Source organism: Lindgomyces ingoldianus, assembly GCF_010093535.1.
Source record: "Lindgomyces ingoldianus strain ATCC 200398 unplaced genomic scaffold BDR25scaffold_32, whole genome shotgun sequence".
NCBI lineage: Eukaryota > Fungi > Ascomycota > Dothideomycetes > Pleosporales > Lindgomycetaceae > Lindgomyces > Lindgomyces ingoldianus.
In genome coordinates, this window is record NW_022985193.1 from 509,245 (window position 1) to 536,422 (window position 27,178).

The window sequence follows — 27,178 nt, forward strand, 5'->3', positions numbered from 1 at the left end:
TTCAGTTTTCTTATATGGCCCCCGTCTGGGCGCTTTCGTGACGTCTTCAGGGCTCTGTCTGACCAATTTCGTCATTTTGCTCTCAGAAGCCGCCTTCCAGAAATGGCCGTTACGTTCCTTGGTGTTTCCTTCCCGTTTCTTGGGGCATTGCGTCTTACCTACCCAGGAAGGCATCTCAATCTTCTACCTAACCTCGACCTCGACAGCTCATCACAATATCGGAACACGCTGGCCATGGCCCCACGCAAAGAGAAAGCAGAGAAAGTATCTGCAGATGAAGCAGCTGCTAGCATTCTTAACTATCTTCGTAAGTTGCGTCATCCCCTCGTATTCATTCATGTAGTGAGCTAACTGACCATTAAAGGCAAGCAAAAGTGAGTCTGCGTGGCACTTCCTAGATAAGACGTAAGGCTCATTAATTGTATCTCTTTGTAGTAGACCATATTCAGTGAGTTTCTTACGCTTACTCTATCCGCTTAGCACAGCGTTATCTAACTGAGCAGGCCACTGATATCTCGGCCAATCTCCACAACAAAGTGACTAAAGGTTCGTAGCTGGTCAGCTACCTTTGCGAGCGTCAGCCGTTGACCGAAGGACAGCTGCCGCAGCCAAGATCCTCAAGGACCTCCATGAGCGCAATGAGATCGAAGGACGCGCGGCTGGTATGTCCATCACGCCGTCCTTCATTGAAGCCAAGCTTACTGACGCTCTTGTAGGCAAGCAGATCGTCTACCACGCTCTCCAGGTGTGCTCCGACGTTCCCTAATTCGTCCACTGCCCTGCTTATATACTTCCACGAACTAACATCGTCTAACGCATTATTCCAGAATGCAGATGACGCCATAGCCCCAGAAGCACTCGCAGCCCTGGACACACAAATCGTGCACCTCCGCACCAACACCACGACCCTGCTCAGCGCTGCAAAGACCCTGCGCAGCACTCTTTCCTCTCTCAATTCCTCTCTCACAACTTCGGACCTTATTTCTTCGGTCTTGGCCCTTCAGACCGAGAAAGCAGAGATCTTGGTGAGGTTGGAGAATCTGAGGGCCGGCAAGGCGAAGAAGGTAACGAAGAAGGAAAGGGAGCAGATTGAGGGGGAATGGAAGAAGTGGAGCAGCATGAGCAAGCGAAGGGAGAAGATTAGCTGTGAGATGTGGAAGTTGGTGGAGGATTGCTTGCCTGAAGGAGGGGACAAAGGGGAGGCTAGGGAGAGTCTAGGGCTTGATGATTAGGTGGGGGAGAGAATGAAGAAGAGGCTTAGGCGAAGCGATATGGAGAATGTGTGGTCGGATGGAGCGCAAATCGTGAAATCTGAATCAGTGTGGAATCGCGAAATGTTCAGCTCTACTAAAGAAACAGAAAGATACATCTCCAAGCAAGAACAACGAAAATGGATTGATATAAATGGTAACAGATGCTAAACTCCTCTTCCATGCAAATGCAATCAACAGTCAATGTCAATGAGCCTTATGTTACCGGTTCACCTCTCGTCTTCCCTTTCTCTTAAATCTTCTATATCTTCGTCTGCTTTTACATTTTCCTGTAATTCTCTTGCCAATGCGATACCCTCAGTTCGTCCTCTCTCGACGTCGACAAGCAGCATTATTGGGAATGGCAATCCGACCAAAACTGCCAGGAACCAGAAAGCCTGATCAAGTCAAAACCAAATCTCCTATCAAAGGCACTTTAGAAGGAGAACTTACAGGTCTAATCTCTCCATAACGATCCGTGATGGCGCCGACAATAGCGGGCCCAAATACACTACTCCCCTTATCTGTAATTGCATACAGCGCATAGAACGCCGCCTCGAACCCCGGTGGAATCAGCTCTCCAAATAAACTCCTACAATAGCTGCTTAGTCCCCCAAGGACAAATCCATACACGGCACCCAACGGATACATCTCCCAAGGTTGCTGCAATCCAAAGCTACCAAAGTGTTGAATCACGGGGATATAGCCAAGTAGTCCATAGAGGGGGATGATTTCGAAGAGTACAATGCAGGCTAGGATCGTGTGGCTGGGTTTGAGACCCATGTATTTGCTAATGCGGGCCCAGGTGACAGCGCCGATGATGCCGGAGACTGTAACAATAACATTAATGAGTGCTAGGGCTTCATATTTCATATGCAGAGTTGTTTTGGCAAAGAGGATGGCGGTGCCGGATACCGTCGCTATGCTATCTGAAATCATAAACCAAGCAGCGAGGAATAGGAGTACGTCTTTGAGGAGACGCGCGTGCCTGACTGTGCGGCCGAGGGATTTCCAAGAGTATGCAAAGTAGGCGAGACAGGTGCGCAAGTTCGAAGTAGCGTGCATGTGGAGTGGAGGTCCAGGGCGTGGACGAAGCCACATGGCAGAGGGGATGCTGAAGATGAACCACCATGCGCCGATGACGAAGAGGACAAGGCGGAGGCTGAAGGTTGTGGACCCAAGGGCGATTAAGATGAGGATAGAAATGGTCTGGACAAGCAGTGCGGCGATATATCCAATGGCAATTCCGTACGAGGAGATCTTTGTTGAGAGCGCCAGCTCAAGCGATGGTGCCACCCGTGATCTAGGATCCGAGACTGTAAGATCCGCTTCCCCTCTCGAATGTGGAAGGAGCGCTGTAGTCGCGTCTGCAGCCCCATCCATCAGATTATCTTCCTCGACGAGCTCACTAGAGTACTGTGCTTCGTGAATGATAGAAGACTCATCAGATCTATCCACATCTTCATCGTCCAAGTATGACGATTCGCCTGAGTTATACGCATACTTTATTGTCGGATGGTTGCGTACGAGCAGGGGGAGAAAGGAGTTCAACAGTACGAAAGATGCGCCAAAGCAAGTATTGGCAATAATGGCCAATACCGCGCCCAGTACATAGACCTTAGGAACCACGGCGATGAACAGCATCGTCGCAGTAGAGCCTATAAAAGCAAACCAAAGCAAGAAGGTCTTACGGAACCGACCGTGGTCTGCAGCCCCAGACAGCGACAGTACCAGTAGGCATTGGATAAGGACGGACAAAGAAAAGACGTATAAAGCAAAGCTAGATGTAACGACCTCTACCCCTAGTATTCGAACGATGCATTGCGAGGGGTCTGCGCTAGGAGCCCGGAAAGCCAGGGACCGCGGGGAGGCGTGGAGACTGGCTTTGCAGGGTGTAATCCTATCTGAAAGCAAGACTCCGTTCTCGCGAGCTAGCTGCTCGAGGGTAACGGGGATGAAAGAGCCTATGAGGGATTTGGTGAGGTGGGCGCGTTGGAAGAGCTGTGAAGAGGCTTACCGATTCCGCAGACAACGAACACCTATGTATCTCTTAGTAAAAACATGTGGAGCACAAGATACCACTTGATGTTACCTCGGCTGCCCACCCGTAGCTGTAGAAGCCTGAGAGCTCCTTCTCGCTGGTCAAGCGGGTGTCTTCACCAGCATATTGTGGAGATGGTGATTGCGGATCCATGTTGTCAGTGTCCAATTCAGAGCGCTCATCTGTGACATTTTAGACACTTAGACAAACGTGACATCAGGCTAACTGACCATCGGCCTCGTTTGAAGAGCTGGGGACTGATTTTGGATGCGTGGGCGCAAACCCATCGGACTCGAGCAGACCGGGCTCTGGCTGGGAGTGAGCGTGAGGAGCTCGGGGAACCATCGAAGCTGGCACGAGCAGGTCTGATTGGCGGGCTATGCTTGAGACATGACGGGGTCTAGGGAACGGCGAAGAGATGGCAGAGGGAGAGAAGAGGACGTGCCAGATACCAGATGTCCAAGTTTATGTAGGTTCACAGGAGGGGAGATGCGATTCATAACCAGTGGGTTGGATTGGCAGAGGTGATCTCGTGTAGAGTGTGCATGGGGGGTGATGACCACGCGAACAGAACACCTGCTCGCACTGCAAGGTCGCTGGGCAGGAAAGAGCGAGCTGACGGGTGCGTTCATAAACAGAGTTATGCGCAATTATGCAGGAACGTGGCTAGCAGCACGGGGCGAGCAGCGAGGGCTCTCTAGTGCAAAGTGCAGAGTGATTCGGCGCTTTGTTTGATGAACAAAGGCACTTGGCGGCGCGGCTGTTCTTGTAATGAGCCAAGACTGCCGCTGTTGCTGCTGCGTCAGGGCGCCCTTTCCGCTTCGACATTCCAACCTCACCACCACTGACCCCAACTCCAACCCACGCCTTCCCCGACATCTACCCCATCTCCTCGCCTTCGAAATACCTCGCCGCATCTGCCGACGTCTCGATCGCGACGCTCCTCCCGCTTGCTGCACACGCGCAACCGGCGTCCGTCCTCTCCGCCGGTCCCATGCGAACATGAGATAACCAACCCAACAACCCTTCAACTTGCCTCGCTCACTCACTCACCACACCTCTGTCTCGATTCCCCGCTTGCATTGCCGTACGCCTTAAGACCCCCCTCCCCCAAAGTGCCTGCATCCTTTTAGCACTCCCCACCCACCGCGCTGCCCGTTGCGACAACTACCCAGCTGGCCGCAGATTAGGCATCGGAGGCTCCGTCACCTCGCCAACTACCACCACCCAGACACTGCTCTCTGTGTAGCTCACGATAGTGTCGGCGCATCTGCAAGCGCATCGGGAGGGAGTCGCGGGGACGGCAGTGGAGAGTAGTAGGAGCGACGCGCCCCCCAAAGCACCAGTTAACGTGCAGCAGACTATGCCAGGCCGACTCCTCATCATGAATCAGAATGGCGTGGAAGGAGCGACGGTCGCAAGAGACAGCGAGGGCCGCAGACGATCCCACGATAGCAAGCTTGTTAATGGAGAACGAAGCACTCCTCGCCCCGATGGGCCTGTTGCCGCACCTACTGCAAATGGACCTGCCGGTCTCTCCGGCGCAAACGGCCCTGCCGATAGGCCCAGCACAAACGGAGCCATGGCATCTATCACTGCTCAAATGGGCCAACTACCACCCGAGCTCCAGCACTGTGCGTCCGAGCACTATCACCCGCTATCAAAACTGCTTTCGCGTATGGCGCAGGAATGCTTCAATGACCTAGGTGAGATGCTGACCAGCATGGCCGATATCCCATCCGCCCAACCAAATGGCCTTCTCCCAAACGGTATGGGCACCCATACCGGCGTGAACAGCCTTCCGGACAACTCAGACGCCAACAGGCAGAAGAAGCTCCTGATGATGAAGTTTGCTCACGATAACAGGGGCAAGTTCATCAAAGTCCTTGTCTTATTTGAGTGGGCACGAAAGGCCTCCCGAGACATCGTGAAGATGGTCGATGTAAACCAATGGATTCAGGAACAATTAGTTCAAGGCGATCATGTGACCTACGATATTTACCACACAAAAATGGCTTTGGCCGGCATGAGGCAACCCAACCCAGATATCAGGACAGCTTTGGAAATATTGTCTGCGGGGAAGGCCTCATGGATACCTGATGTGAGTTTGCTCTCATTACGCGCGTGGAAACATTAATTGAACAATGGTAGCTCGGCTTTATTCCACCGGAACCCATGTCTTCGGAGAAGTCGCGAAAATTGTTAAGATATATGAACACATCCCTTGCGATTCGGCTTAACATCCATGAGACCCTCCCACGACATCTTCGAAACTGGCGCATCGCGTCGGGACGGGCGTCCTTCGTAGTACCTGGAGAATTCGAGCTCGATGCGACAGCATTCAGCGAAGATGCATCAGACCAGTGGCATTTTATTGATATACGGCTGCTCTTCTCCCCAGCGCCAATTGTTGCGGCGGATGGACAATTCTATGCCTTCGTCAAACGGCAACTTGACAGCATTCTCAGGCAGTCCGGCCTAAGCGCCTGCTTTGACTTTCTACATAATTTCATCTTAACACATAAGGTTTCCATTCTCAGGTCGCAAGCATTCGACCTTCTTCGCGCCGACTGGGCTGGAGCGCTAAGAGTTGAACCGGTACATCGGTCGCTCGTTGTGCAGTATTGGTTGGATAGGCCAGGAAGAAAGAGCTGGGTCGAAATCGGATTATCAAGCGGAAGGTCAAGGAATGACAAAACTTCGTGGAGAGGATCGGGGGTAGCTTCTTTGGCAATTCGTTGGTTCCGCCAGGGGGTTGAGGTTAAGGGTATTGATCTCAAAGTGGACTGGAACAACCTGTCCATAGAGCGCATCCTCAAGCGAGTCATTGCGCTTCATGTTGCTCATCTTCTACGAAGCGCCCGAAATCAGATTACTCTCCGTCTCGCCCCCCGGTCATGGACCAAAGTCAACTCGGTACTCTCCGAGACGGAGCCTTGTGACTGTTCCCTTGAACTGTCATTAGGAACCCTTCAGAACAAAACAAGGGTTTCGATAGACCCTGTTACTGGAAGGTTTGAGCTGCGTCCATGCACTCCGCCTACAGCGAGGGCGGAACGCGCCATAAACCAGTCAAAGGACCCCTTGGTTACTGTTAGCACCGCTCTTCCGCACCTCCTATCATCTTCATTGCAGGATCTCATCCAACAATGCGCCCACCGGCTCGGCTGGAAATCAGCTACTCGATACGCTCTAAGGGTCGATACTGTCAAGCATGCAGTCAAACTGGATGTCATGCAGTTTGCATTGTATGCCCCTCGTGGTTGGGCACCCAAAACTCCTGGCGGTATGACGACGAAGTGGGCTTTGGCTGCTGTTATAGACCCGGCTGGCGAGTCTTGGTGGATCTTCGAACTTGGGTCTAGGGGCACGACTGTTGAATTTGCTGAACAGGTTACAACGGAAAGCTTAGGGCAGCATAAATTGCCAACCAATCAGAAGACACTCGCCAGCATTGAGAGGATTGCAGCGCAGTTCATTTGCTTCCGCGTCACAGATCGCGCCCTACAGAAGCGGGGCATCCCGTCGTTCCTCGAACGTCAATTAGCTTTGCGATCTATTACTCCACGATCAGGGGCTTCTCAGGCTGCTTTGCATGGTTGGGTATTGCGGTTAAGGGCTCCGGATCTACTGAACTCAAAGCCACACGACGAGCAATGGATTGAATCCGGCCTTCGAATCACATGTCATGGATTTAGAACAGACTACCGCAACGTGTGGCATATTGTGTCTGGAACTATGATCAAATCTGCAGACATAGACATGCAGAAGCTGATGGCAGGCTCAACGCAAAAAGATATCACCTTCTCAGACAATGGAGCATTCTCGATCCTCCTGTCTACGCCGTTCGGAGAGCCAATCATCAACCAAGTCACGGCACGGTTACGAGAGATTGACCGGCTCCGCTCGTTTGCCATCACGCTGAAAAAGCGGAAAATGAAGCTTAGGGCTTCGTCGTTAGAGCAAGTTGAGTTCCAGTATGGCAAAGACTCTAAAGCGACTGTCAACTTCAATCAAAAAGGTGGGATCAAAGTGGTCTTCCAAGACACAAATCCGCATTACAGAGTTCGGACGTTTCTAAATAATATCATCAACGAGAAGAGTCCGGGGCCACCAGCTCTACGCCAGGATGACCACTCGGCATTGGACCGGTTCTGCACAACACTCATGTACACCCGCCCAATGATCCGCATCATTGATGAGCTCCAAGCCGGGAACCCCGGCAATGTGAAAGATCCTGCCATTCATGCGCATAGCATGGGTACTTATCGCTTCACGTACAACAACCCAATGTGTTCCTTTGATGTTCGCATCCGACCGAAGCAAGATGCGACGTATTGGCACATCGAGGACAATGACGGGCAGGAATCCCGCCCGAGTGCCGAGCGTAATCCCAATCATAAGCGAATCGAGAGCCTAAAGACGGCGCTCCATGTGTTGTTCAGGAGCCAAGGGGAGGGCTGGATTGGTGTCCGCTCTGGCATCATTGCAGAACTCGACGGTGTACCGAATGCTTTGAAGAAGCTTCAGGAGACTGTGCTAAGTTGCGCTGTGGAAGGCGGGCCTGAGAAAAATGACAATGAGTCCTCGGCAACCCTTCCAAATGGGAAGCCAAAGCCTCCAGAGAACGGTACTATCGGTGTGGTGAACATGCAGACGCAACACGACGTCATTACAATCGATTGAGAGGCCACTAAGATGATGAAGGAGACTCTTCCACCATGATCTCGAGACAACAAAGACAGTGGATTATGATTTAGTACCTTTCCCCGTGCGCTCATGACGATGGAAGATACACAACAAAACAGTGGCGGGTTGGCATCGGAAGGGTTGTCTCATCATGGGCCTTGATCCAATCATCTCCATTTTCGATCAGTGTTTCGTGCCTAGTTTTGGTTCTACGGATCTGGAATTTGCGGGTAGCATAATGATAGCCTCAGCCGCCAAGGATGGGAACTTTGGCATAGGTAATTCTCTTTCCCCTCCTCGATTTGAGGGATGGGGTTTAGTTAGTTTCAGAGTGTATGAGTATGATATATGTCACAAAGGATCGTTAGGGACGATGGACGTCAGGATTCCGTGTACTGTAGATTCCGAGTTGATAACTCAAAAAGTCAAGAAGCCCTTCCGAATGATGTTAGGACTTGTATGGACATGTGAGTGGCAAACGAGAATGTAGGAATGCATTGAAGGGATCCTTTCCCTTCCTAGCTTAGACATAACGGCTCCTCTATAAGACAGCTATGTTACAGATAGTTGGACGGCCAAGTACCCCAGCTAATGTCCAAGTCCAAGTATGCTCGGTTGCGAGGCAAAGAAGCTCATTTCCCCTTCTTGACCCAGTCCTCGAGCTTCTCCCGCATCTCGCCAACCTTGTCGGTAATCATTCCGACCGTCATGACCGAATGGGCCTTCCCTGTATCCCAGAACTTTTGCACCCTCGCTTTCGCCTGCAAGTGTGTTTCGGCGACAGTGGGAAATCTCTCCTCATAGGTCCACGCCAGATCTCCAACGTTCTTCATGGTCAGTGGAAGAACAGCGGAGGCGGCGCCGATGCCGATTGCGGCGGGCACACTAGCCCTGAGCAAGATGTTACGGTTCCGTGTGACGATAGATCCAGCCATGCTGGCGACGAGCACGTAGATAACTCCGGGTAGGAGCTTCTCGTTGGATTCCTTTGGCGGGGCGAGTGAGCGGAGGGTGGATGTGAAGGAGTGCTCGAGACGGAGCGTCTTAGTCAAGGCAGCGTTGACGGCATCTTCGGCTCTGGTGGCCTGTTTATGGAGAGCACGGCGGGCACGGCCGACTTGGACGGCGAGGCGGTCGGTGGGAGTTGGTCGGTACGAGTCAAGGGACGCGGAAGTTGATGGAGTAGGGCCGGAGGGTGTAGAGTCATCATAGATAGGCTTGCGGTTGCTCGCTGAGTCGTCTGAGAGGCGTTCTTCGGCATGGAGCTCGCGGGGAGCGGAGAAGATGATGCCAGCGCCGGCGACGGCTGCCACGACCGGGGTGACGGTGCGCTGTGAGTTGGTCAAATTAGAGCTTCAACAATGCTGCGGCTGTACATACCTTCCGCAACAGCGGTCTAAAAGCCATCGTCGACGAAATGGCGGCGCAATGGATGGGGGAGTGAGAGGTCGCTGTGTTGGACGCTCGGGACAAAAGGATGAGGTGTTGCGCTGCCCGGCCCATGCCCAGGGACCTCGTATGCATACGCCACTGCACAAAAGCCGGCATGTACCCGTCCTGCCTCTTCCTTTGCAGCAGCATTCACGCGCCCTTCGCCATGCTCCAGCGTCTTGCGCGCGCGTCCCCGTCCACGCCCTGGATCTGTTCACCATGTCTGCTGCTGCAGACGCGGCGCCGGTTCCTGAACCATGCCGCCGTGGCGACTGCCACTGCACGCGACCCAGTACCACCGCCATATGCTGCGTCCAGGCTCTACGGTCTCGGGACCCAACATGCGCAGAAGGATGACGACACCCTGCGCAACATGTTCGACAGCGCCGACTTCTGGGCCTCCTTCTTGCACCGCTCCAAGAAGCAGCCGCCTACGGGCATCGTAGGCAATCGCTACCTGACGCATCCGGACGGCTTTCTCGATTTCGTCACTGTCACACTGCAGCGATGCGAGGCCGTCGTGCAGAAAGTGTCGGCCGCCAATGCAATCCATGAATATAAGTCCATGGTCAAAGATCTGGACAGGCTGAGCGATCTGCTCTGTCGCGTCATCGATCTGGCCGATTTCGTGAGAGGTACCCATCCCGACCGGAACACCCAAGAAGCAGCCTCAAAAGCATACTCGATCATGTTCCAATACATGAACCAGCTTAATACGACAACCATCCTAAACGATCAGCTGAAGAAGGCGGCGGCCATTCCAGACGTCTATGCCAGCTGGTCCGAGCAAGAGAAGGTCGTGGCGAAGATACTCATGGAGGATTTCTCAAGGAGCGCCATTGAACTCCCCGTAGGTGCTAGGCAGAAGTTTGTGGACTTGAGCAATGAGATTGCCCACGAGGGGTCTGAGTTTGTCGATCGCATGGGCCCGGAGATGCAATATGTGAAGTTTGATAGCAAGAGAATGAAGGGATTGGAGCCGAATATGGTGCGAGCGCTGACGAATTGGGGCGAGACGAGGATCCATACCATGCACAACGAGGCCCAGATGGCGTTAAGATATGTGGATGATGCAGATGTGCGAAGAGATATTTATATGGCTGTGCGAACAGCGAATAAGCAGAGTATTACCAGGTTGGAAACAATATTGAAGAGTCGGGCGGAGCTGGCAAAGCTCTCTGGCTACGATACATTTGCGCACTTGACGCTAGAGAACAAGATGGCAAAATCTCCCGAGGCAGTTAACCAGTTTCTGAACGCATTAATCGAGGACACCCGCCACCAGGTCAACGAAGAGCTCCAGGAATTGATGGAGCTCAAGAAGGCCGATGCTAGAAGAGACAACTTCCCTGACAGGATTAACGCTTGGGACAAATTCTATTACACTCACAAACTCATCCAGAATATGGACCACAAGCTCCGCTCTCCCGACTTTCTTTCCGCATATTTCTCCGTCGGAACGGTCATGCAAGGGCTCTCCCGGCTCTTCGATCGCTTGTACGGTATTCGTCTTGTGCCACGAGAGACACAACCTGGCGAAGTGTGGGATGATGGTGTCCGCCGGCTCGACGTTGTCTCCGACACTCACGGCCACATCGCAGTTCTTTATTGCGATCTCTTCTCTCGCGATGGCAAAACGCCGAATCCTGCCCATTTCACTCTACGCTGCTCCCGTGAGATCTCCGAATCTGAAATCGCAGAAGTCGCAACTTCTCCACACCCTTTCTCCTCCGCTGTAGAAGCTGCAACAGACGGCATGGCGGTGTCCTTCAACAAAGAAACGAATAGCTACTATCAACTTCCTACAATAGCTTTAATCTGCGACTTCCCCACACACTACTACCCCCGACCTACTTTGTTGAATTTCAATGATGTCCGCACCCTATTCCACGAGATGGGTCACGGACTGCACTCTTTCCTTGGCCGCACACCTCTCCAAAATGTCTCCGGAACGCGCTGCGCTACGGATTTTGCGGAACTCCCTTCTGTTCTCATGGAGCATTTTGCTTCCTGTCCCAGTGTTCTAGCTCTCTATGCCCGACACTGGGATACAGACACCCCATTACCCATGTCTGCACTTGAACAGCGCCTGGCCATCGATGTGCGGACCCAGCCCGCAGAAACAGAAGCACAGATTCTGCTCGCGATGCTAGACCAAGCATACCACTCCTCGCTCCCTCTCAGTTCCAACTTCAACTCCACACAAACCTACCACGACGTTTACAACGCATTCGCATCTATCCCCGAACCGGCCGGCACGGCCTGGCAAGGCTTCTTCGGGCACCTTTTCGGCTACGGCGCTACGTATTACTCCTACCTGTTCGACCGAGCTATTGCGGGCAAAATATGGAGCGATGTATTCCAGAAGGCAGGTAAAGAAGGGAGTGTAGACAGGCGGAATGGAGAGAGGTACATGAATGAGGTGTTGAGGTGGGGCGGGGGTAGAGATGGCTGGAAGTGTATTGCAGGGGTACTTGGAGATGAGAAGTTGAAGTATGGTGGGGAGGAGGCTATGAAGGAGATCGGGAGGTGGGGGGTTAGGTAGCTGGGGCTTGGATAGATTCTACAGGATACGGGAGGTATGGGCTCCGGGTCTAGGTATAGGGGTTCGAGAATAGACGCTTGGGAATTATTCTTTGGGTTGCATTTCACGGCGTTTATGGTTCTACCCTACAAGCGGTTAGATAGGGACCTAAAGGAGTACTTCGTCGTTTTACACTACTAGAAGTTTCGGTCAAAGAAATTAGACTTGGGATATGGCAACACACGAGGGACATGGGCTAGACTAGACAGGTTTTCCAAACCCCATCACTTCCCACTTGGTTTCACGCATCTCGGATTCTGTGGTCTCACAAAGAATATGTGGTACAGTGAAGCGTGCACAATAGATCGACCCGCGACATGTACAAGAAGATATCACGAAGTGCAACGGCTCCCATCACATTGAGCAGTTGCACCAACAAATCAACAGGTCACAGTGGGAAACAATCAAATGCCGTCTATTGACGTTCAAACGCTAATCACTGATCCTATCTTTCTATCGCCGTGACTCGAGCATCCCGATCTATATATCCCATTCATTCGGTCAAGATCGGATCACGACATCATCAAGATATGGAGAAGAGAAATGTCTCTTGCTTAGCGCTGTGCAGGTCTCCGCGCTTCAACCCCTCTAAAATATCAGCCTTTGACCACCTCTTCATGAATAGACAGCGGTGCAATATGGTATCTCCCTTATCAATATAGTCTCAACACTTCAAGGTCTCCCATTGCACCACAAATATGTATTGGATACAGTCCGCGCACCTCGTCATAATCCCTCTAACCTATGTAGGGAATACAACTGTGTCATCCGTGTTTTCCTGTTGCCATCTGTACGGAAAATATCATGCCGTTCGAGATACAGTTTCCAACACTGGGATTGCTTTTTAGTTAGCAAGAGGAACATTTATTCCATAACGAGCACCGCCTCCGTCACCACCCTCGCTCCTTCAAAGTCACCTGCCATAGCTAGGATCGATTGAATGGCAAATGCTGCCTCGGTCTCGAAGTTCTCGACAAAACTACGCTCCAGGTCGGTATTCTCTTCGTTCCTTACCCGCACGCTAAGTGCAATGCAACGCTCATAAGCCGGCAGCGCAAGACTCGTCAAGCCCAATGCATGCCACACTCTTCCCACATTGAACTCTGCTTCCGAGATATGCAACGCAATGTCATCTCTGGTGCGAAGTGTGTAGTACCGGTGAGTGAATGCGAGTCCCTGTTGGATCTGAAACTGTCTATTCTCAGAAAGCCGTTTCATGCCGTGCTGAATATACGCCAGTCCAATACAAAGATTCAAAACCGGGTCTTCGGGCGAGATAGCAAGGGCACGGAAATAGTAGTTCAGCGCAGCGACATACGATCCTCCGCTCATGAGCACATGTGCGTATGCGGTTAAAATGACAGGATCATGCTCTTTAATGTTTTCTGTTCCCTCAGTTAGGACGTACTCGGTCATCCAGCGGGTACTACGGTCGTTCTTGTTATCAAAGTTGTACCCGTCTCGTTGCTCCGGTGTCATGATCGCATGATCCATTGCCTTTACATATCTCAAGAACGCTTTGAGTGTTGCGTCTGTGTTGAACCCGTCATGGACTGGGCAGAGACGGTTCACTGTACTGTAGAGCCGGAACGGATCGTTGCCAAAGGTAAATGTTTTCATGAGCCAACGAACAGCAATGGACGATTGCTTAGAGTCCTCGAGTGCAACAGCACAGCCAATGCGACACATTTGGAGCCGCAGGCTATACGTTTCGTGTCTATAAAAGACATTAGCCTGGAAGGCCATGTCGATAGTACTAAAGCAGCGGTCGCAGTCGCCCTGTCGTGCACACAATACCGCATACTGGCAAATCACGTCGAGCCACATATGAAAATGCACTCCGTAGAAGTCTTCCGGGATGACACTTGGGTATTGTTTGATCTCCGGGCTTTCTTCACCATCTTCAATTTTGTTTGCCGCTACTGCGAGGACCATCAAAGCAGAGTCTCTCCAGAGATCACCGTCCCGAAGTTTTCTAAAGTAACCCTGGAAGGCCTCGCGCCGCTTGCCTGTATAGAAAAGGTCAAAGGTGAAGAATTCCTCCATGAGCTCTCGCGCTATCGACATCCACTCAAGGCTAGATTCCTTATCCCCTTCGTCTGCGGCCTCGGTTAAGTGCTCCAGGCGTTCGAAACTGGCCACAATCTCTCGATGTTGTGCCCTTGTTGCCTTCAAGTCCTCTGTGAAATCACTTGCCAGTCTGTCCAACTTTTTTTGAAACTTTCTCTGGTCAGTAGAGTCGAGACGTACGTCTGTACCCTTAAAGGTCGGTTTCTCGGGTGGTAGAAAGGTTTGGAGTCGGTGAACCGTAGCTGATTTCCTAGCGCGAAATAGGCCTTCCCTCGGCCGCTGATGGGTGGTGGGCGTAAACGAGGATTGCTTATTATTTGTTGGCTCCCCTAGGCCCATAGCAAGATTCTTCAGATTCTTAAAGAGCGACTCCACGCGAGTCTTCCTCCTTGGTTTGTATTTCTTCCGAGGCCTTCGTCTCTTTTCGCGCACGAAACGATCCTGCATGTCAACATAGCCGAGGAATCCGATATCTCGCAGTAACCGGGATCCGCCATTCAGGTAAACGAATTCCGCTCGCCGCAATGCCTCGTCATCCATGTTGTTATCTTCAAAAAATTTCGCCAGTGTCGTCAAGTCCTCCAAGTTTTCAGTTTCCCAATCTAGCAAGATAGCGGTGATCTCTTCGGCTTTGCTTAGGTTTCCCAAGTTTTGATAACATGAGTGGAGACCCGCATAAGTCTTCACTATCATCTCATCTGGGTTTTTGTTATACAACGGCTCGTAGAACCGTAACGCTTCCGCGTCGTAGCCAGCAGCGTGAAGCGCATCAGCCGCGTCGCGGAAAAGATCACCGTAATCCATGACCTTAGTATTATAGCCATCGTCTTCGGGCTCGAGCATCTCAAAATGTTGCTAAAGAGTTAGGTATACATTTACATCAGATGACAACATGACTTACCATGGCCTCATTGATATCAGGAGGTTGTAGTCGTAGCCGGAATTCACCCATCTTGATCCTGAGCTCAAATGGCAGTGTCTTCCCGTATCTAGCTTTAGTGCTAGTGCCAAACTCAGGGACAGTAACTCTTCTTGGCCTATCGTTGACATCAAACTCGCGGTCATCATCTTGGTTGTCCCAATAGGTTTCATCCTTTCTGCCTTGAATCCATCGTGAGAGTGTTTTCAGACGTTTGAGGGAATGCGCAGGGTCTCCTGCACGATCTAATAGGTCTAAATAGAGATTGAGTAAAGACCAATCAAGATTGCTATCTGATGGCTTATCGTTCGCAATGAAGTAAGCTATAGATGTATCAAAGGAATGGATCATCCTTTTAAGAAAAAGTTGGGTCTGCTTTGGCGAGGATACGCCCATTCTCGCCATTTGCTTGAGCACGTCGATATCGTATGGTCGTATCGTGAGCATTTTTCGGCAGAGTGTAATTACCCTAGATACGTGTCCCAACTCTGTCTCGATCTTTAGCTTCTGGCTACGTGCCTCATAGTCATTCGCATCGAGGATAAGTATCGATCGCAAGCAGTCAAGGATAATAGCCGTCTTGTTCTCTGGGGTAAATAGGGGGTATTTCTTAGTGTCCATGTCTTGGACTCGGTCGATGATGTGAAACCAAAGAGACTTGTCCCGCTTGGTAGGAGCTCCGACAATGAGAGCTTCCACAGCCTTCTGTTCTTCGGCCATTGCCATGTATATCTCCGAGAGAAGATTATGAGCTGTGAAAATTTCAGGATTCATCTGGACAGCCTTGTTCGCATAGTCAATAGCGTCCAGAAAGTCTTGGCGAAGAAATGCTTCATTGGCTTTCTGCTGCAGTTCCTTGAACTGCGGTCCGGGGTCAGCAGCTGCGCGAGGACCCTTTCGCGGTCGCTGCTTGCACGATCCGCTCCTTCCTCTTGTTGATCGAGACCCACAATGACCTCCCCTTCCCCTACCTCTCGGTCTACCTCTAGCTCTTCCCCTTTCCCGACTTGCTTTGTTTCCTCTGCCAGTGGACCGGGGGCGCCGAGTCTCCTCCTTGTCCTCTTCCTCCTCCCCATCTAGCTCTTCATCAAATTCTTCCTCAGTCAGCAATTCTTCTTCCAAATCGTCGACTTCTTCCACATCTTCTACGTCAAAATCAGGATCTGCCTCTTCCTGGAGATCCTCCTTATCGGCAATTTGTCGTAGAAGTCGCTCCTCGTCTTCCGCCAACCGTCGCTCCTCATCACTATCATCCTCATCATCGCTCCCCAGATTATACCTGTGGAAGAGAGATTTTCGGTATCCGGCCGGTAGAGAGGGGTACGGCGCTTCATCTTCATCGTCATCCTCATGGCCTGGGGCGGGAATGAATCCTTCATGAATTACTGGACCGCTTGAGACATATCCAACGCCTAAGGGACCCTGGAATCCGGAGCTAGTGAGAGGAATCTGGGGAGGCTGCTGGTGAGTCGCATATGGGGAGGTATATTGTCGTGCCTGAAATTGGCTGGGAGGAAATTGTCCGTTATTAAAAAGCTGTTGACCAGTCCACGGATTGAACAACCCGCCTCTGAGATCCATACTTTCTACTCCCTCCCACTTTTATGTTTTTCGGATTTAACTCTGCCATCAACTAGGTGGTTGGGTCGAGTTTGATTTGGGGCGTTGGGCATGGGAAAGAAGAACTGCCCGGGCGAAGGTTCGAAGGTTCGATTTGGCTCGGTTGTGCCACGTGAGCTCGCGCTAAGACCAGATCCTCGATCCTTCCTGCTCGCGTATTCATTGAGAGCAGGGGCTCACAACCATCAAGGTTTTTATTTCTTCCGTGGTTCTTCCACCACTTACTTTCCGGGTGCTTGTTGGTAACGCCATATCCACGAGAGGTGGTATTTTAGGAGCGTCACTCGGTCATGTCCACAAAGGTGGCTCTTCATTTTGCTCGCTTTTACAGACCTCGAAACCCTTTCTTTACTCTCTGTCGACTTTGATGGTGCGCGTAGCAGTTCAGTCAATGCCATATATTAGTGTATGTGCTCGGTATCTCTGATGCCAATGGTCTACTCAGTCACATATCCGAGAAAGGCATCACATTTTCTGGCGATATCCTCTTGTTTTCGTTTATTAATGCTGTCGAAACCCAGCACCCCACTGCCGATGCATAACCCTCAACTTTTCGTGTTCCTTTGTCTCATTCACCCCACAACGACTATAAACGTCAATAATATACAAAAACCTTTATCGCCAAACAAGGTATACTCAAAGACGTTCTCACTTCCGCACCACAAGTATCATCCTCGACATCACCGCTACCAAGATTAAGAATGGTGGCTGTTGAATTGCCACTGCGTCGACGCATCCCACCCAGTACGCATGCAGAGCTACTTGGACTTAATAGGTGTCAGACCTACATTGTGTAGGCACGATACCTCACCGCTTGCAATCTATGAAAATCTTCACTCTCATAGACGCACATCAACAAGCCGTCCCACTTAAACAGTTAAGACATATCATTTGCAAAGTCGTCCCAGTGTTTAGTCGCGAGGAGAGAGGAACTACTAGGTCCCGAAAAGGAGAAGAACAAGCATAGCCGTCATTCACAGTAGAAGACAGACCAATGCAGTTTGACGATCCCTCATCAAGGTAGTTCCTAGCTGGGAGAGATATAGAGAGCTTTGAATCCAGATGAAGTTCAGAGAGCCCCTTAAATATTCCAGAACCCCAATCCTCGAAATGGTATTCAACGCAAGTGCTTCATTAGTCTGCAATAGACGGAGGCTTGATAGAGCGATACAATATATAAGCTGACCTAAAGGCTTCCAGTATGTGCCATGGTTAGAACGCTTCAGACCGAGTAACCCAACGCCAAACAATGCATAACATGAGATCACAATCATACATTTCCATCTCCCACTCCGACCATTTCATATTCCCCAGCTCCATCCCTGCCCCTACCTCTCCCCCTGCCTCTTGACTCGCCCGCTCCATCGTCTTCAGGCGCACCATTCCCCTGTGGTCTAGTAGTGGACGAACCAGCTTTGCCTCCAAAATTAATTGGCCGTAGTTCACGCCATTGGCAAGCCCAAACCCCTAAAGACGTCATCAAGGTCGCGCTACATATCTGTAGAGCCCACCAGAAGAGATTTGTTGGAATTGCATGGGAGTAAAAAGAGGTGACAATCAGGTGGACGAAGTGTATCGTTAGCGCAAAATCGAGGACGAGTTTCGAGCGCGCAATGAGAAGGAGTATGAACACAGCACTGGCGGAGCGTCAGAAGGAAAACAAGATGCGCACTACCGTTTAGGGGTCCTACCAAGCTAAGCTGTTCAGTACCCAGACCAAGCCCAAGGTCCACCCAACCGTAGTATCGCCTCGGAGGCTACGCCAGCTAAACAGAAGGTCGGTGCTTATTTCCTTCCCGGCAACCAAGGCGGTAAAGACTATGAAAATCGCTGCGCAAGCATAGTAGGCTAGTTGCAGGACGACAATTTGGGTGAGGATCCGAGTTGGGGACAGGTCCGCGAGGGCGCCTGGGCGAGGAGGGCGGCGGCGGCGTGGCATCAGCCTAAAGTAGGATGTTTATTATGATAGTGACATGCGGTGTGCCCTGGTGGGGTTTTGCTGCAGAGAGCAGGGTACGTGTGAACTTGAGACGTGTCTATTCAGGATTTACAGGCGCAACATGTCAGGAACAGACTCAGCACTATGGCGGACAAAAGTAACGCCTTGGGCCGATCGCCGGTGGCCAATCACCGCGTCATCGGCCAGGCCTTGCCAAGATCGTCTAATCCTTTGCGACGCTGTCCTTCAATTCTTCATCATTGGTGGTCAACGGTTCGTCATTCAGAAGGTAAGCATACCATCCCCCAAGTTCTCTTCCGTATACACCGTTCATGGTTTGCGAGCCCTTATTGGTAGCTGCATCTACTAACATTGTTCCCCAACAGTTCCTGTTCGTCCTGCTCGCACTTCTCACTATTATCGATCATGGGTTGGCTACCGTGGGTATCATCAGATACACCTGGGGGTCCTAAGAAAACCAGCGACGGCGCATTCGAGGCACCGAACAAGACAAATCGAGCGAAATGCTACGAAGCAAGAGACGCATTTTTTGAATGCCTTGACCGGCACAACATCCTGGATAGCATAAATACAAAGGGAGGCCAAGCAGCCGCAAAGCAAGCTTGTGGCATAGCAGACCAGGAATTTGAGAAGAATTGTGCGCACAGCTGGGTAAGTTGCTGCTATCGTTTCCGGGCTAAAATAGCTCACTCGTCTCTTTGTAGGTGGAGTACTTCAAGAAACAGAGAGTTGTCAATTACCAAAAGGAGCAAACCATCAGGAGAATAGAAGCACAAGGAGGAGAAATTGTAGCCCCTCAGCTACCTACAAGGTCATAGAACTTGCGCCATGGTGATTCATTCGCAGTTATGTACGCTATGTAAACTACATGGGAATCGTTGTTCCTACCTACTGCGCGTAGCTTTCGCTTGTACCAACAAGTAGGCATTGGCAAATTGTCCTGGGCAAAATTACTGGAAGGTGCAGCATATCCGAGGCAAGTCTCAGGGCTTTTAAGTATAAGAAACATCCATGGCATATGTAGATGGAAGCTGCAGAGGAACTGGTCGGGTAAGACCTCAGGGTCTCTAGCCGATGGGTGCGATAGCTGAGCGTGTCGTTCCCCGCAGACAAAAACATTCTTCGCACAACGGAACTCCTATCATGGCAGTCTAAAAAGAGCAACCCAGGACAGACAACATATGCGAGAAACAAGGGTACAAACGTCAAAGACGCATAATGTCGTCACTATCCCTGACGTTCTCTGTCCGGCGTCCTCTGCATCTTCTTCCCTGGTTTGCAGTTAATCACACTCGAAACTGATAAAGCCAGGAGCGAATAAGGAATCTACTGAGGAAGCCCCGCTGCTGCAAGCCGAATGTGACCTTTTTCACAGCTCGTATTTACGTGGCTTGGAGAATCAGTTCCAGCTCCTTTTTCAACTTCAGTCGCATGCGCCACCTAACACGTCAAGCTTCGGACGGGCAGGAGTTCCCGGTGGTCTGGGAAGCTGCAGACTTCAGGGTGCTTTTTGCGCGGGGTTCGGCCCATGATACACTTGTTCTGCAAGACTCGGGCGCCAGAGTCCGGGTGACCTTGTTTCTTTTTAGCAGCTAATTCTGTTTGACGCCCAACCCGCGCGCCAAGATTGGGAGCAAAAGCAACCATGGTGTTGCGAAATCCCCATGTCCCATGATGGGTTGATGAATGACAGATGTCAAAAGAGGCACTACGCTAGCCCACGAAAACCCGAAAAATGGTCCTACGAAGAAAGATACTAGGTGCTTAATTGGCTCGCTTATGACGCAGGGCCTCCCGAAATCCAAACCAGCATGTCCACCGCTTCATGCTCTGTCCGCCGCTGACATCACTCGTTCCATGGGATATGCGGTGAAGGCTTGTTTCGCATCTTCTCACCGATATCGTGTTGGAAAGATGGCAGAGGGATCGAATTCTTCCTTGAACACCTCCAAATCTGACAATCCTCCTTTGGCGGTGCTCCCTCCCGGAATGCCCTCAATGGCGAACACCACGTCGGTGAAGACGCCACGAAATTCTTCCTCTTCAAATAGGAGCTTTCTCCACATTTTGGCCACTTCGCCGACCGGGTTGCGGAAGATGGGACCTACACCGAAGGCCCCAATGCAAATGTTCGTATGTCCACAATACGACGCAATGCGGAGGACAGTCCGCATCTTCTCTCTCATCAGCTCCTCCTCTTGCGTAAAAGAATAATTCGTGCCTGTCTCGTTCAGCTTTGGCCTGCGAACCGGTGCTACTGAAATCACAGGAAGTGATCTAATTTCTTTCCAAGGAACGTAATTTTTCTCAGCTCCCTCTCGAAAAACGTCTAGTAAATTGTGAGAACAACTGGTGGGGGCGGGGCATTGCTGCAATAAACATACACACTTCCGGGGAGTATATCCCTCCTCTTTGGGGAATCGGGTAAAAGTCTGCCGGTTGGTTCTGGTTCCACGGCATCGTCAGAGCGTGTACGAGGTTGCTCCTTCTCGCAAAACACTCTTCTGGCGCTATGAGGCCAGATTCCCAATCTCCACCCGCGCGCTTCTCGTTGGCCATATTGACAACAGGTATGCGCTTCACTGAGTGGTGAGTTGATGGATCTGCCGACGCATACTGGTACCAGCCCAAAGCATAATCCACAGGGTCGCCTTCCACAACAGCCACCCGTAATCGCTGTTGTGACCTCTTCTCGGAATTTATCTTAATGGCAGCTGCATCTGGATAAAAGTACGAAGTCACGGAGCTCTTAATGTAGTGTCTCCAAATATGCGGCATGTAGACCCGCTTAGCTTCGGCGGCGATCTCGGACGGTTTTGGTCTGGACTGGGGCATACTGGTGGGTTCACAACGTAGAAGATAATGTGGGCGTAGCTAAGGATGGAAGGTTCATGGGGTCATTGGAGAGAAAGGGAAATGTGTGTGGCAGAAACGATCAAGAAAACAGCCAGAGGACGTCGTGTAAACATTGAGCTGTGGAGAGCGAATGAGCCACCGTGATATATACGTCTGATAGAAGGAAACGCAACTAAATAAGAGCGAGATCAAGCCGTCACTAGCATGGGCGCGTTTCGCCGCGCCCAATACAGAAACGGCAGTCCTGTGCGTGAATCCTGATTCTGGGTTCTATCAAATACATGCCTCAAACGCGGGTAGCATCGCGCCGTCATATAACGCAAAGCTGCACACCCAGCGGAGGCTTGAATCGCCCCCAACCACAATAAGGCTACGCACAGGGCTTAGGACACCGGAATTGGCCGTTCTGATACTGTGTTGCCCCTATCCCTGGTCTTGGACAGTTGTCAATCCTGCATCGAGGCCAGGAACATCCCCTTGTAAAACCAACAGGACCATATGGCCGGGGCATCTGACGAGTATCTGCAACGGGGACGGCGTCAGAATCGATCTTCTAGGCCTTCATCCACCGATCTACGTCCCCATGAACAGCTAGACCGAGATCTGGCGATGGATGGTACGATGACAGGCGGTAGTGTGAGATCCTGCACTAGATAGCGTGCAGCGGTAGAGCGGTTCCGGACATGCAGGGAAACGGGCCTCGTCACTTAGACCTAGATCGCGGTGGAGCTGCGTGCAGCGTATCACGGCGATGTCCTCACGGCTACTCCAGTGTGATGACACAGCATCTGCCCACAGGCAAGCAAATCCGTCCAGTTGCCGTGCACCAATTACTGGAAGCGCGAGACGCGCTGCGCGAGATCATGTATGAAAGTTCGCGATACTGCAGATTAAGGCGAGGGGCCATGAAGTGCTTTTAGTGTCGTTGGGAGCAAAAGCAAGCGGGGCAGCCAATAGGAGGAGCCCGTCAACCAGCCAAGGCCCGGCGGAGACTCGGGGGGTGGAAGGAAGTACAACCACGACAGCGACGTGCGTCGTTAACCTTTGTGCGAAGTTGGACGTACACCACTGCCAGATCTGCTGGGACTTGCCGGCGTCAAATGACCGCGGCGGACTGTGGGCACTCTAGTCGATGTTTCGCTTCCGCTATGTAACTTTCACGAGCCGCGCTCCACAATCTAGCGCCTTGAAGCCCCTGCTCACACTCCAAAGTTTCTGTCGACGACATCCTGCACATTTCCCCGCCTCCAGCCTTACTGCCGCTATAATTTTGCCAGACGTGTCAATGACCACGACACAACTTTTCTCAGAGCGCATTGTCCGCCTGGCCCTCCTGCCCCGTTTATTTCCTTGCCTGACCACAGCCGTCGCTCGGCCTGCACGTTCACAATGGCTCTACCGTCCACGCTTTGGTTCAACATCTTCCCCATCTAATATAGCTTCCCTTTTGATCAGTTCCCCATTATCACCGTCTTCACAGCCATCAGCTTCTGCTGGCAAGTTTCTGACAATCAATGGCTTCGTGCGCACTTTGCGGAGGCAAAAACGCGTGGCCTTCGCCGCAATAGGAGACGGCTCAACAATGCAAGCAGTACAGGCCGTCTTGTCTCCCGAGCAGGCCGACGGGTCAGTCGTTCAACAAAAAGCTCTTTCTAGCCATCGGTGGCTTACTAACGTTTTCTTCATCGATCAGATTATCCACAGGGGCTGCGGTAGCAGTCACCGGGCAGTGGAAATCATCACCGGGAAAAGCTCAAACGCATGAACTACTGGCCGAAACTGTCCGCATCTTGGGTCATAACGATGCCGCAGTGAGTACATCGACCTAGACTTGATTGATGTGCAGCTCGGTGCGCTAATTCTGTACCCCGTGACTCGTTCTAGGCGTGCCCTTTGCAAAAGAAATACCAGACCACTGAATTTCTGCGAAGCCTGCCTCACCTCCGGTCACGACTTCCTTTCAATTCGTTACTTTTAAGGTTAAGGTCGCAGGTTACGGCTCAAATTACAAACTACTTATCCACACGCGACTTTGTCCAGGTGCATCCGCCAATCATCACATCCTCCGACTGTGAAGGCGCTGGCGAAGTGTTCACCGTATCCCCAGCAGTGTCGTCTTCTCCAAAGTGCGAAGGACAAAATCAGTCACACGGATTTGACGATCTGTTCTTCCAATCACCCAAGTATCTTACCGTCTCAAGTCAGCTCCACCTGGAAGCACTGGCTCAATCTGTTGGGAAGGTGTGGACATTATCACCAACCTTCCGTGCTGAGAAGAGTGATACGCCCCGCCATCTCAGCGAATTCTACATGCTCGAAGCGGAGATTGCCTTTGCAGAAGACCTTGCGGACATCATGGATGTGGTTGAAGACCTGATACGCAACATTGTTGGTGGACTCCAAGCTTCACACGTGGGCAAGCAGCTGATCGAATCCCGATCACGTGAGCATGAGGGGGGCGAGGTAACTGTGGCCAGCTCCGTGCTAGCACAAAGGTGGCAAGGCTTAACCAGCGGACCCTGGCCTCGAATCACCTATAACGACGCTGTACGACACCTTAAAAATGCTGTTGTCCAAGGCAAAGTGCAATTCGCGTTCGACCCTGGTCATCAAGAAGGCCTGCAGACCGAACATGAACGTTTCCTTGCCGAAAGTGTAGGACAAGGCGGCCCAATCTTTGTGACCGACTACCCCCGTGCGCTGAAGCCATTCTATATGGCTCCTTCGAAGGGCACTTCTGGCAAAGGAGATGATGGTCCAACAGCATCATGCTTTGACCTGCTTGTGCCGGAGATTTGTGAATTGGTTGGAGGTTCAATGCGTGAACACCGGCTCGCCGAGCTCCTAGAGGCCATGGATGACCACGGACTCCAACGTTTGTCGCCTTCGACATCTGACTATGAAGCGTCAAATGGCTCGCTCCAGTGGTATCTAGATCTCCGACGGTATGGGAGTGTCCCACACGGAGGTTTCGGGCTTGGGTTCGACCGTCTGCTCTGTTACCTGGCTGGGGTGTCCAATATCAAAGACATGGTTAGCTTTCCTCGCTGGCATAAGCGGTGCGACTGTTGAGTGATCAAGCCTTCTCGCCTACGGGGATTGCGTGTTGAAGATTTGTCCCACCACGGCGATTCGTCATGTACCCGCGAAATACGAACCCAATTAGTTTTCGCCTTTTGTGGCTCAGCAATCTCTCTTTTCGTCGCACTTGTAAAATAGGTGCTGAGGACTGTAGAGTGTCTGTTTCTTGTACAGGTGTTCCCTTGACCATAGCTCAGACAGCGTGAGTGAGCTTTCCGGAAGAATAGGTGTACTTTGGAGATTCCCATATTTCCTGCACCATATATCCACTCTCTTCGTCTTCTGTACAAAAGGAAGTAGCATTAACGGAATTTTGCACAAAAGCATAGGGCCATTGCAGCTCTTCCGATTCTCTCATGTATGTTTCTCCGAACCTAGCTGCGGCAGCCAGTCCATCTCCGAGGTGGCCTGTCATCTCCGAGGCAGCCTTCTCATCCCGAACTTTTACACGCAATTGACGTAGGACGAGGAGGAGGAGCACTTCCTTCATGGGTTTGCAGCGTGCGAAGCCATGACAGTGCTTCCCCAAAATCCAGATAATTCAATTTACTATTGTATTTCGAGCCTGCAGAATTGGCTCCAAGTGAAGTTCTTTTTCCAATGTAGGGAGCTTGTGGCGACGCTAAATCCTCGGGAGCGAAGGACGCCCAGACCAGCGACTTTACAAACAAATTTGTATACATTGCCATCGACTACATCACCATCGATCAGTCTTTGTCTGTACCCTTTTCAATACAGTCGACCACCACAATCGCTGCTCTTTTGTCGCAGCCCACGGAACGAGGATCGCCGGAGCGCGGTGGATATATGGCCACCCATGAGCGGACCGCTGTGGAAGACGCCGAACATGAGTAGTTCTCCCTGCTGTTGCGAGCGCTGTAATGGCTCCATTCCTAATCTAGCCTGCAGTTATGAGTCCTTGCCGCCAAACTTCTCCCTCACCGCGAACATGCTCGCAGGCGCGTTCGCCGGCATTGCTGTACGTCGCACGCGATCCAGAGTCGCTCCAACCATTGACCTTGAAACAGGAACACTCGGTGATGTATCCAATAGACCTGCTGAAGGTGCGCAACCCCATGCCAATTCATCTCGCTCCCCACGGGCTCTGTGTTGACCTGCGCCAAGACTAGGATGCAAGTGGTGAATCCATCCCCGACGGCCGTGTACACAGGAATCTCAAATGCAATGGTCACAATATCGAGAGCAGAGGGCTTCAGGACCCTGTGGAGAGGGCTTTCGAGCGTGGTTTTGGGCGCCGGTGGGTTTGGAGGTCGACTGTGCTTTTGCCCCTTCTCGAACTGACGGTCTTGCAGGGCCGGCACACGCCGTCTATTTTGCATCCTACGAAGCCGTAAAGCACGCTCTCGGTGGGAATGAGGGCGGGCAGGATGAGCACCACCCTCTCGCAGCTGGTGCGTGCATCACCCCTTGAACCATGGAACACGCGGTCTCCATCACCATGCTTGGCACTGACTTTGACAGCTGCTAGCGGGGCCGCCGCTACCATCGCCAGTGATGCGTTGATGAACCCGTTTGATGGCACGTCCAACTGCACCCGAACTCTAAACCCAAGCTGACTGGCACAGTCATCAAGCAGCGCATGCAGCTGCATGGCTCCATCTACAAGTCGGTCCCTCAATGCGCCCGGGAAGTTTTCCGGACCGAAGGCATGACTGCCTTCTACGTGTCGTACCCCACGACGCTCTGCATGACAGTGCCCTTTACTGCTCTGCAATTCATGGCCTACGAATCAATTTCGAAGATGATCAATCCCACTGGGCGTTACGACCCATATACTCATTGTACGGCAGGAGGATTAGCGGGCGGTTTCGCAGCCGGCCTCACTACCCCGTTGGATGTCATCAAGACGCTATTACAGACGCGAGGAAGCGCATCGGACGCTGAGCTACGCAATGTGTCTGGCTTGTGGCAGGCGGCCAAAATAATAAAGAGGCGCGATGGTTACAGAGGCTACTTTCGGGGCCTCAAGCCAAGAATCATTACCACCATGCCCAGTACAGCTATCTGCTGGTTTGTTTCCCTAAACCTAGACTTCCTTCACCTGCTAACGTGGCGCTCAATAGGTCGGCATATGAGATGGCCAAGGCTTTCTTCATTGCCCGAGGCGAAACACCATGAGATGACTTCCCGAAGATGGATAGCTACGAATATTCATTGCGTAGTGCTTTAGCTTAAGGAAGACGTGACCCGGAGCATGTGGTCCCAGGTAGACTCTGGCGCAGGAGAGTAAACGAGGCCTCGGGAGCTCGTTCACGAACAGATAACAAGGCCCCATGACGCTTTCCTTGATTGTATACTGATAGAGGTCTTGGTGGCATAAAGGACCATGCGAGGCGTTAGGGCTCTAGCTTAACTGGATGATCCATGGCTCAGGCCATATATGTGTATCATAGGAAAAGTCACGATTTCAAGACCTATGCTTTGACGTTTGACATAGCCCCTGGAGTGATGGTGCTCAGCAGGATCCATAACGGATAAAGGAATGAGAGCAGCCCGAGCCCCATCCAGTCTTGCACTCCAAGTTCGATGTCAACCCCCTAACGGCGATTCACAAATGTTTGTGCGTCGCAGCTCCGTATTGTTCTTCCAAATCCCGATTGTAGTTAAGCCCTGCACTGTGTTAGTGGAGTCAGCCTCGCCACAGCCGGTCGCAATA

At 51.6% G+C, this 27,178-nt stretch overlaps 10 protein-coding genes across 10 annotated transcripts; 5 read left to right on the forward strand and 5 right to left on the reverse strand.

The window, feature by feature from the left end:
* Positions 1–234: 234 nt before the first annotated feature.
* On the forward strand, positions 235–1,232 carry BDR25DRAFT_236371 (Tat binding protein 1-interacting; the record flags this gene model as incomplete). Its single annotated transcript, XM_033685545.1, has 5 exons — positions 235–327; positions 501–546; positions 600–662; positions 717–745; positions 828–1,232. 5 exons carry the CDS (start codon positions 235–237, stop codon positions 1,230–1,232), a joined length of 636 nt encoding a protein of 211 aa, XP_033543655.1.
* A 161-nt stretch (positions 1,233–1,393) lies between these two features.
* On the reverse strand, positions 1,394–3,810 carry BDR25DRAFT_306010 (MFS general substrate transporter). Its single transcript, XM_033690534.1, has 5 exons — positions 3,522–3,810; positions 3,343–3,473; positions 3,268–3,289; positions 1,704–3,214; positions 1,394–1,648 (listed from the first exon to the last, which is right to left on the reverse strand). Exons 1-5 carry the CDS (start codon positions 3,634–3,636, stop codon positions 1,481–1,483), a joined length of 1,947 nt encoding a protein of 648 aa, XP_033543656.1. The 5' UTR covers positions 3,637–3,810; the 3' UTR covers positions 1,394–1,480.
* Positions 3,811–4,894: 1,084 nt separating this feature from the next.
* Positions 4,895–7,977, forward strand: BDR25DRAFT_236505 (MED14-domain-containing protein; the record flags this gene model as incomplete). Its single annotated transcript, XM_033685548.1, has 2 exons — positions 4,895–5,392; positions 5,443–7,977. The coding sequence occupies 2 exons, from the start codon at positions 4,895–4,897 to the stop codon at positions 7,975–7,977; spliced, it is 3,033 nt and encodes a 1,010-aa protein (XP_033543657.1).
* Positions 7,978–8,454: 477 nt separating this feature from the next.
* On the reverse strand, positions 8,455–9,456 carry BDR25DRAFT_268329 (uncharacterized protein). The gene is made up of 2 exons (XM_033687101.1): positions 9,361–9,456; positions 8,455–9,311 (listed from the first exon to the last, which is right to left on the reverse strand). Exons 1-2 carry the CDS (start codon positions 9,385–9,387, stop codon positions 8,613–8,615), a joined length of 726 nt encoding a protein of 241 aa, XP_033543658.1. The 5' UTR covers positions 9,388–9,456; the 3' UTR covers positions 8,455–8,612.
* Positions 9,457–9,543: 87 nt separating this feature from the next.
* On the forward strand, positions 9,544–12,218 carry BDR25DRAFT_306013 (mitochondrial intermediate peptidase). Its single transcript, XM_033690535.1, has one exon. The coding sequence runs from the start codon at positions 9,578–9,580 to the stop codon at positions 11,954–11,956; it is 2,379 nt and encodes a 792-aa protein (XP_033543659.1). The 5' UTR covers positions 9,544–9,577; the 3' UTR covers positions 11,957–12,218.
* Positions 12,219–12,557: 339 nt separating this feature from the next.
* Positions 12,558–16,639, reverse strand: BDR25DRAFT_293298 (TPR-like protein). The gene is made up of 3 exons (XM_033688709.1): positions 15,968–16,639; positions 14,967–15,865; positions 12,558–14,920 (listed from the first exon to the last, which is right to left on the reverse strand). Exons 1-3 carry the CDS (start codon positions 16,563–16,565, stop codon positions 12,860–12,862), a joined length of 3,558 nt encoding a protein of 1,185 aa, XP_033543660.1. The 5' UTR covers positions 16,566–16,639; the 3' UTR covers positions 12,558–12,859.
* Positions 16,640–17,744: 1,105 nt separating this feature from the next.
* Positions 17,745–18,649, reverse strand: BDR25DRAFT_336368 (uncharacterized protein). The gene is made up of 2 exons (XM_033693091.1): positions 18,296–18,649; positions 17,745–18,241 (listed from the first exon to the last, which is right to left on the reverse strand). The coding sequence occupies exons 1-2, from the start codon at positions 18,541–18,543 to the stop codon at positions 17,875–17,877; spliced, it is 615 nt and encodes a 204-aa protein (XP_033543661.1). The 5' UTR covers positions 18,544–18,649; the 3' UTR covers positions 17,745–17,874.
* Positions 18,650–18,798: 149 nt separating this feature from the next.
* On the forward strand, positions 18,799–19,688 carry BDR25DRAFT_293306 (uncharacterized protein). Its single transcript, XM_033688710.1, has 3 exons — positions 18,799–18,832; positions 18,930–19,215; positions 19,269–19,688. The coding sequence occupies exons 2-3, from the start codon at positions 18,970–18,972 to the stop codon at positions 19,380–19,382; spliced, it is 360 nt and encodes a 119-aa protein (XP_033543662.1). The 5' UTR covers positions 18,799–18,832; positions 18,930–18,969; the 3' UTR covers positions 19,383–19,688.
* Positions 19,689–20,456: 768 nt separating this feature from the next.
* On the reverse strand, positions 20,457–21,399 carry BDR25DRAFT_336370 (uncharacterized protein; the record flags this gene model as incomplete). The annotated part of the gene is made up of 2 exons (XM_033693092.1): positions 20,457–20,893; positions 20,949–21,399. The coding sequence occupies 2 exons, from the start codon at positions 21,397–21,399 to the stop codon at positions 20,457–20,459; spliced, it is 888 nt and encodes a 295-aa protein (XP_033543663.1).
* Positions 21,400–21,918: 519 nt separating this feature from the next.
* On the forward strand, positions 21,919–26,931 carry BDR25DRAFT_336371 (mitochondrial carrier; the record flags this gene model as incomplete). The annotated part of the gene is made up of 11 exons (XM_033693093.1): positions 21,919–22,036; positions 22,785–23,046; positions 23,114–23,231; positions 23,305–24,347; positions 25,411–25,480; positions 25,530–25,565; positions 25,627–25,759; positions 25,815–25,913; positions 25,984–26,040; positions 26,088–26,532; positions 26,586–26,931. 11 exons carry the CDS (start codon positions 21,919–21,921, stop codon positions 26,638–26,640), a joined length of 2,436 nt encoding a protein of 811 aa, XP_033543664.1. The 3' UTR covers positions 26,641–26,931.
* Between the last annotated feature and the right edge of the window lie 247 nt (positions 26,932–27,178).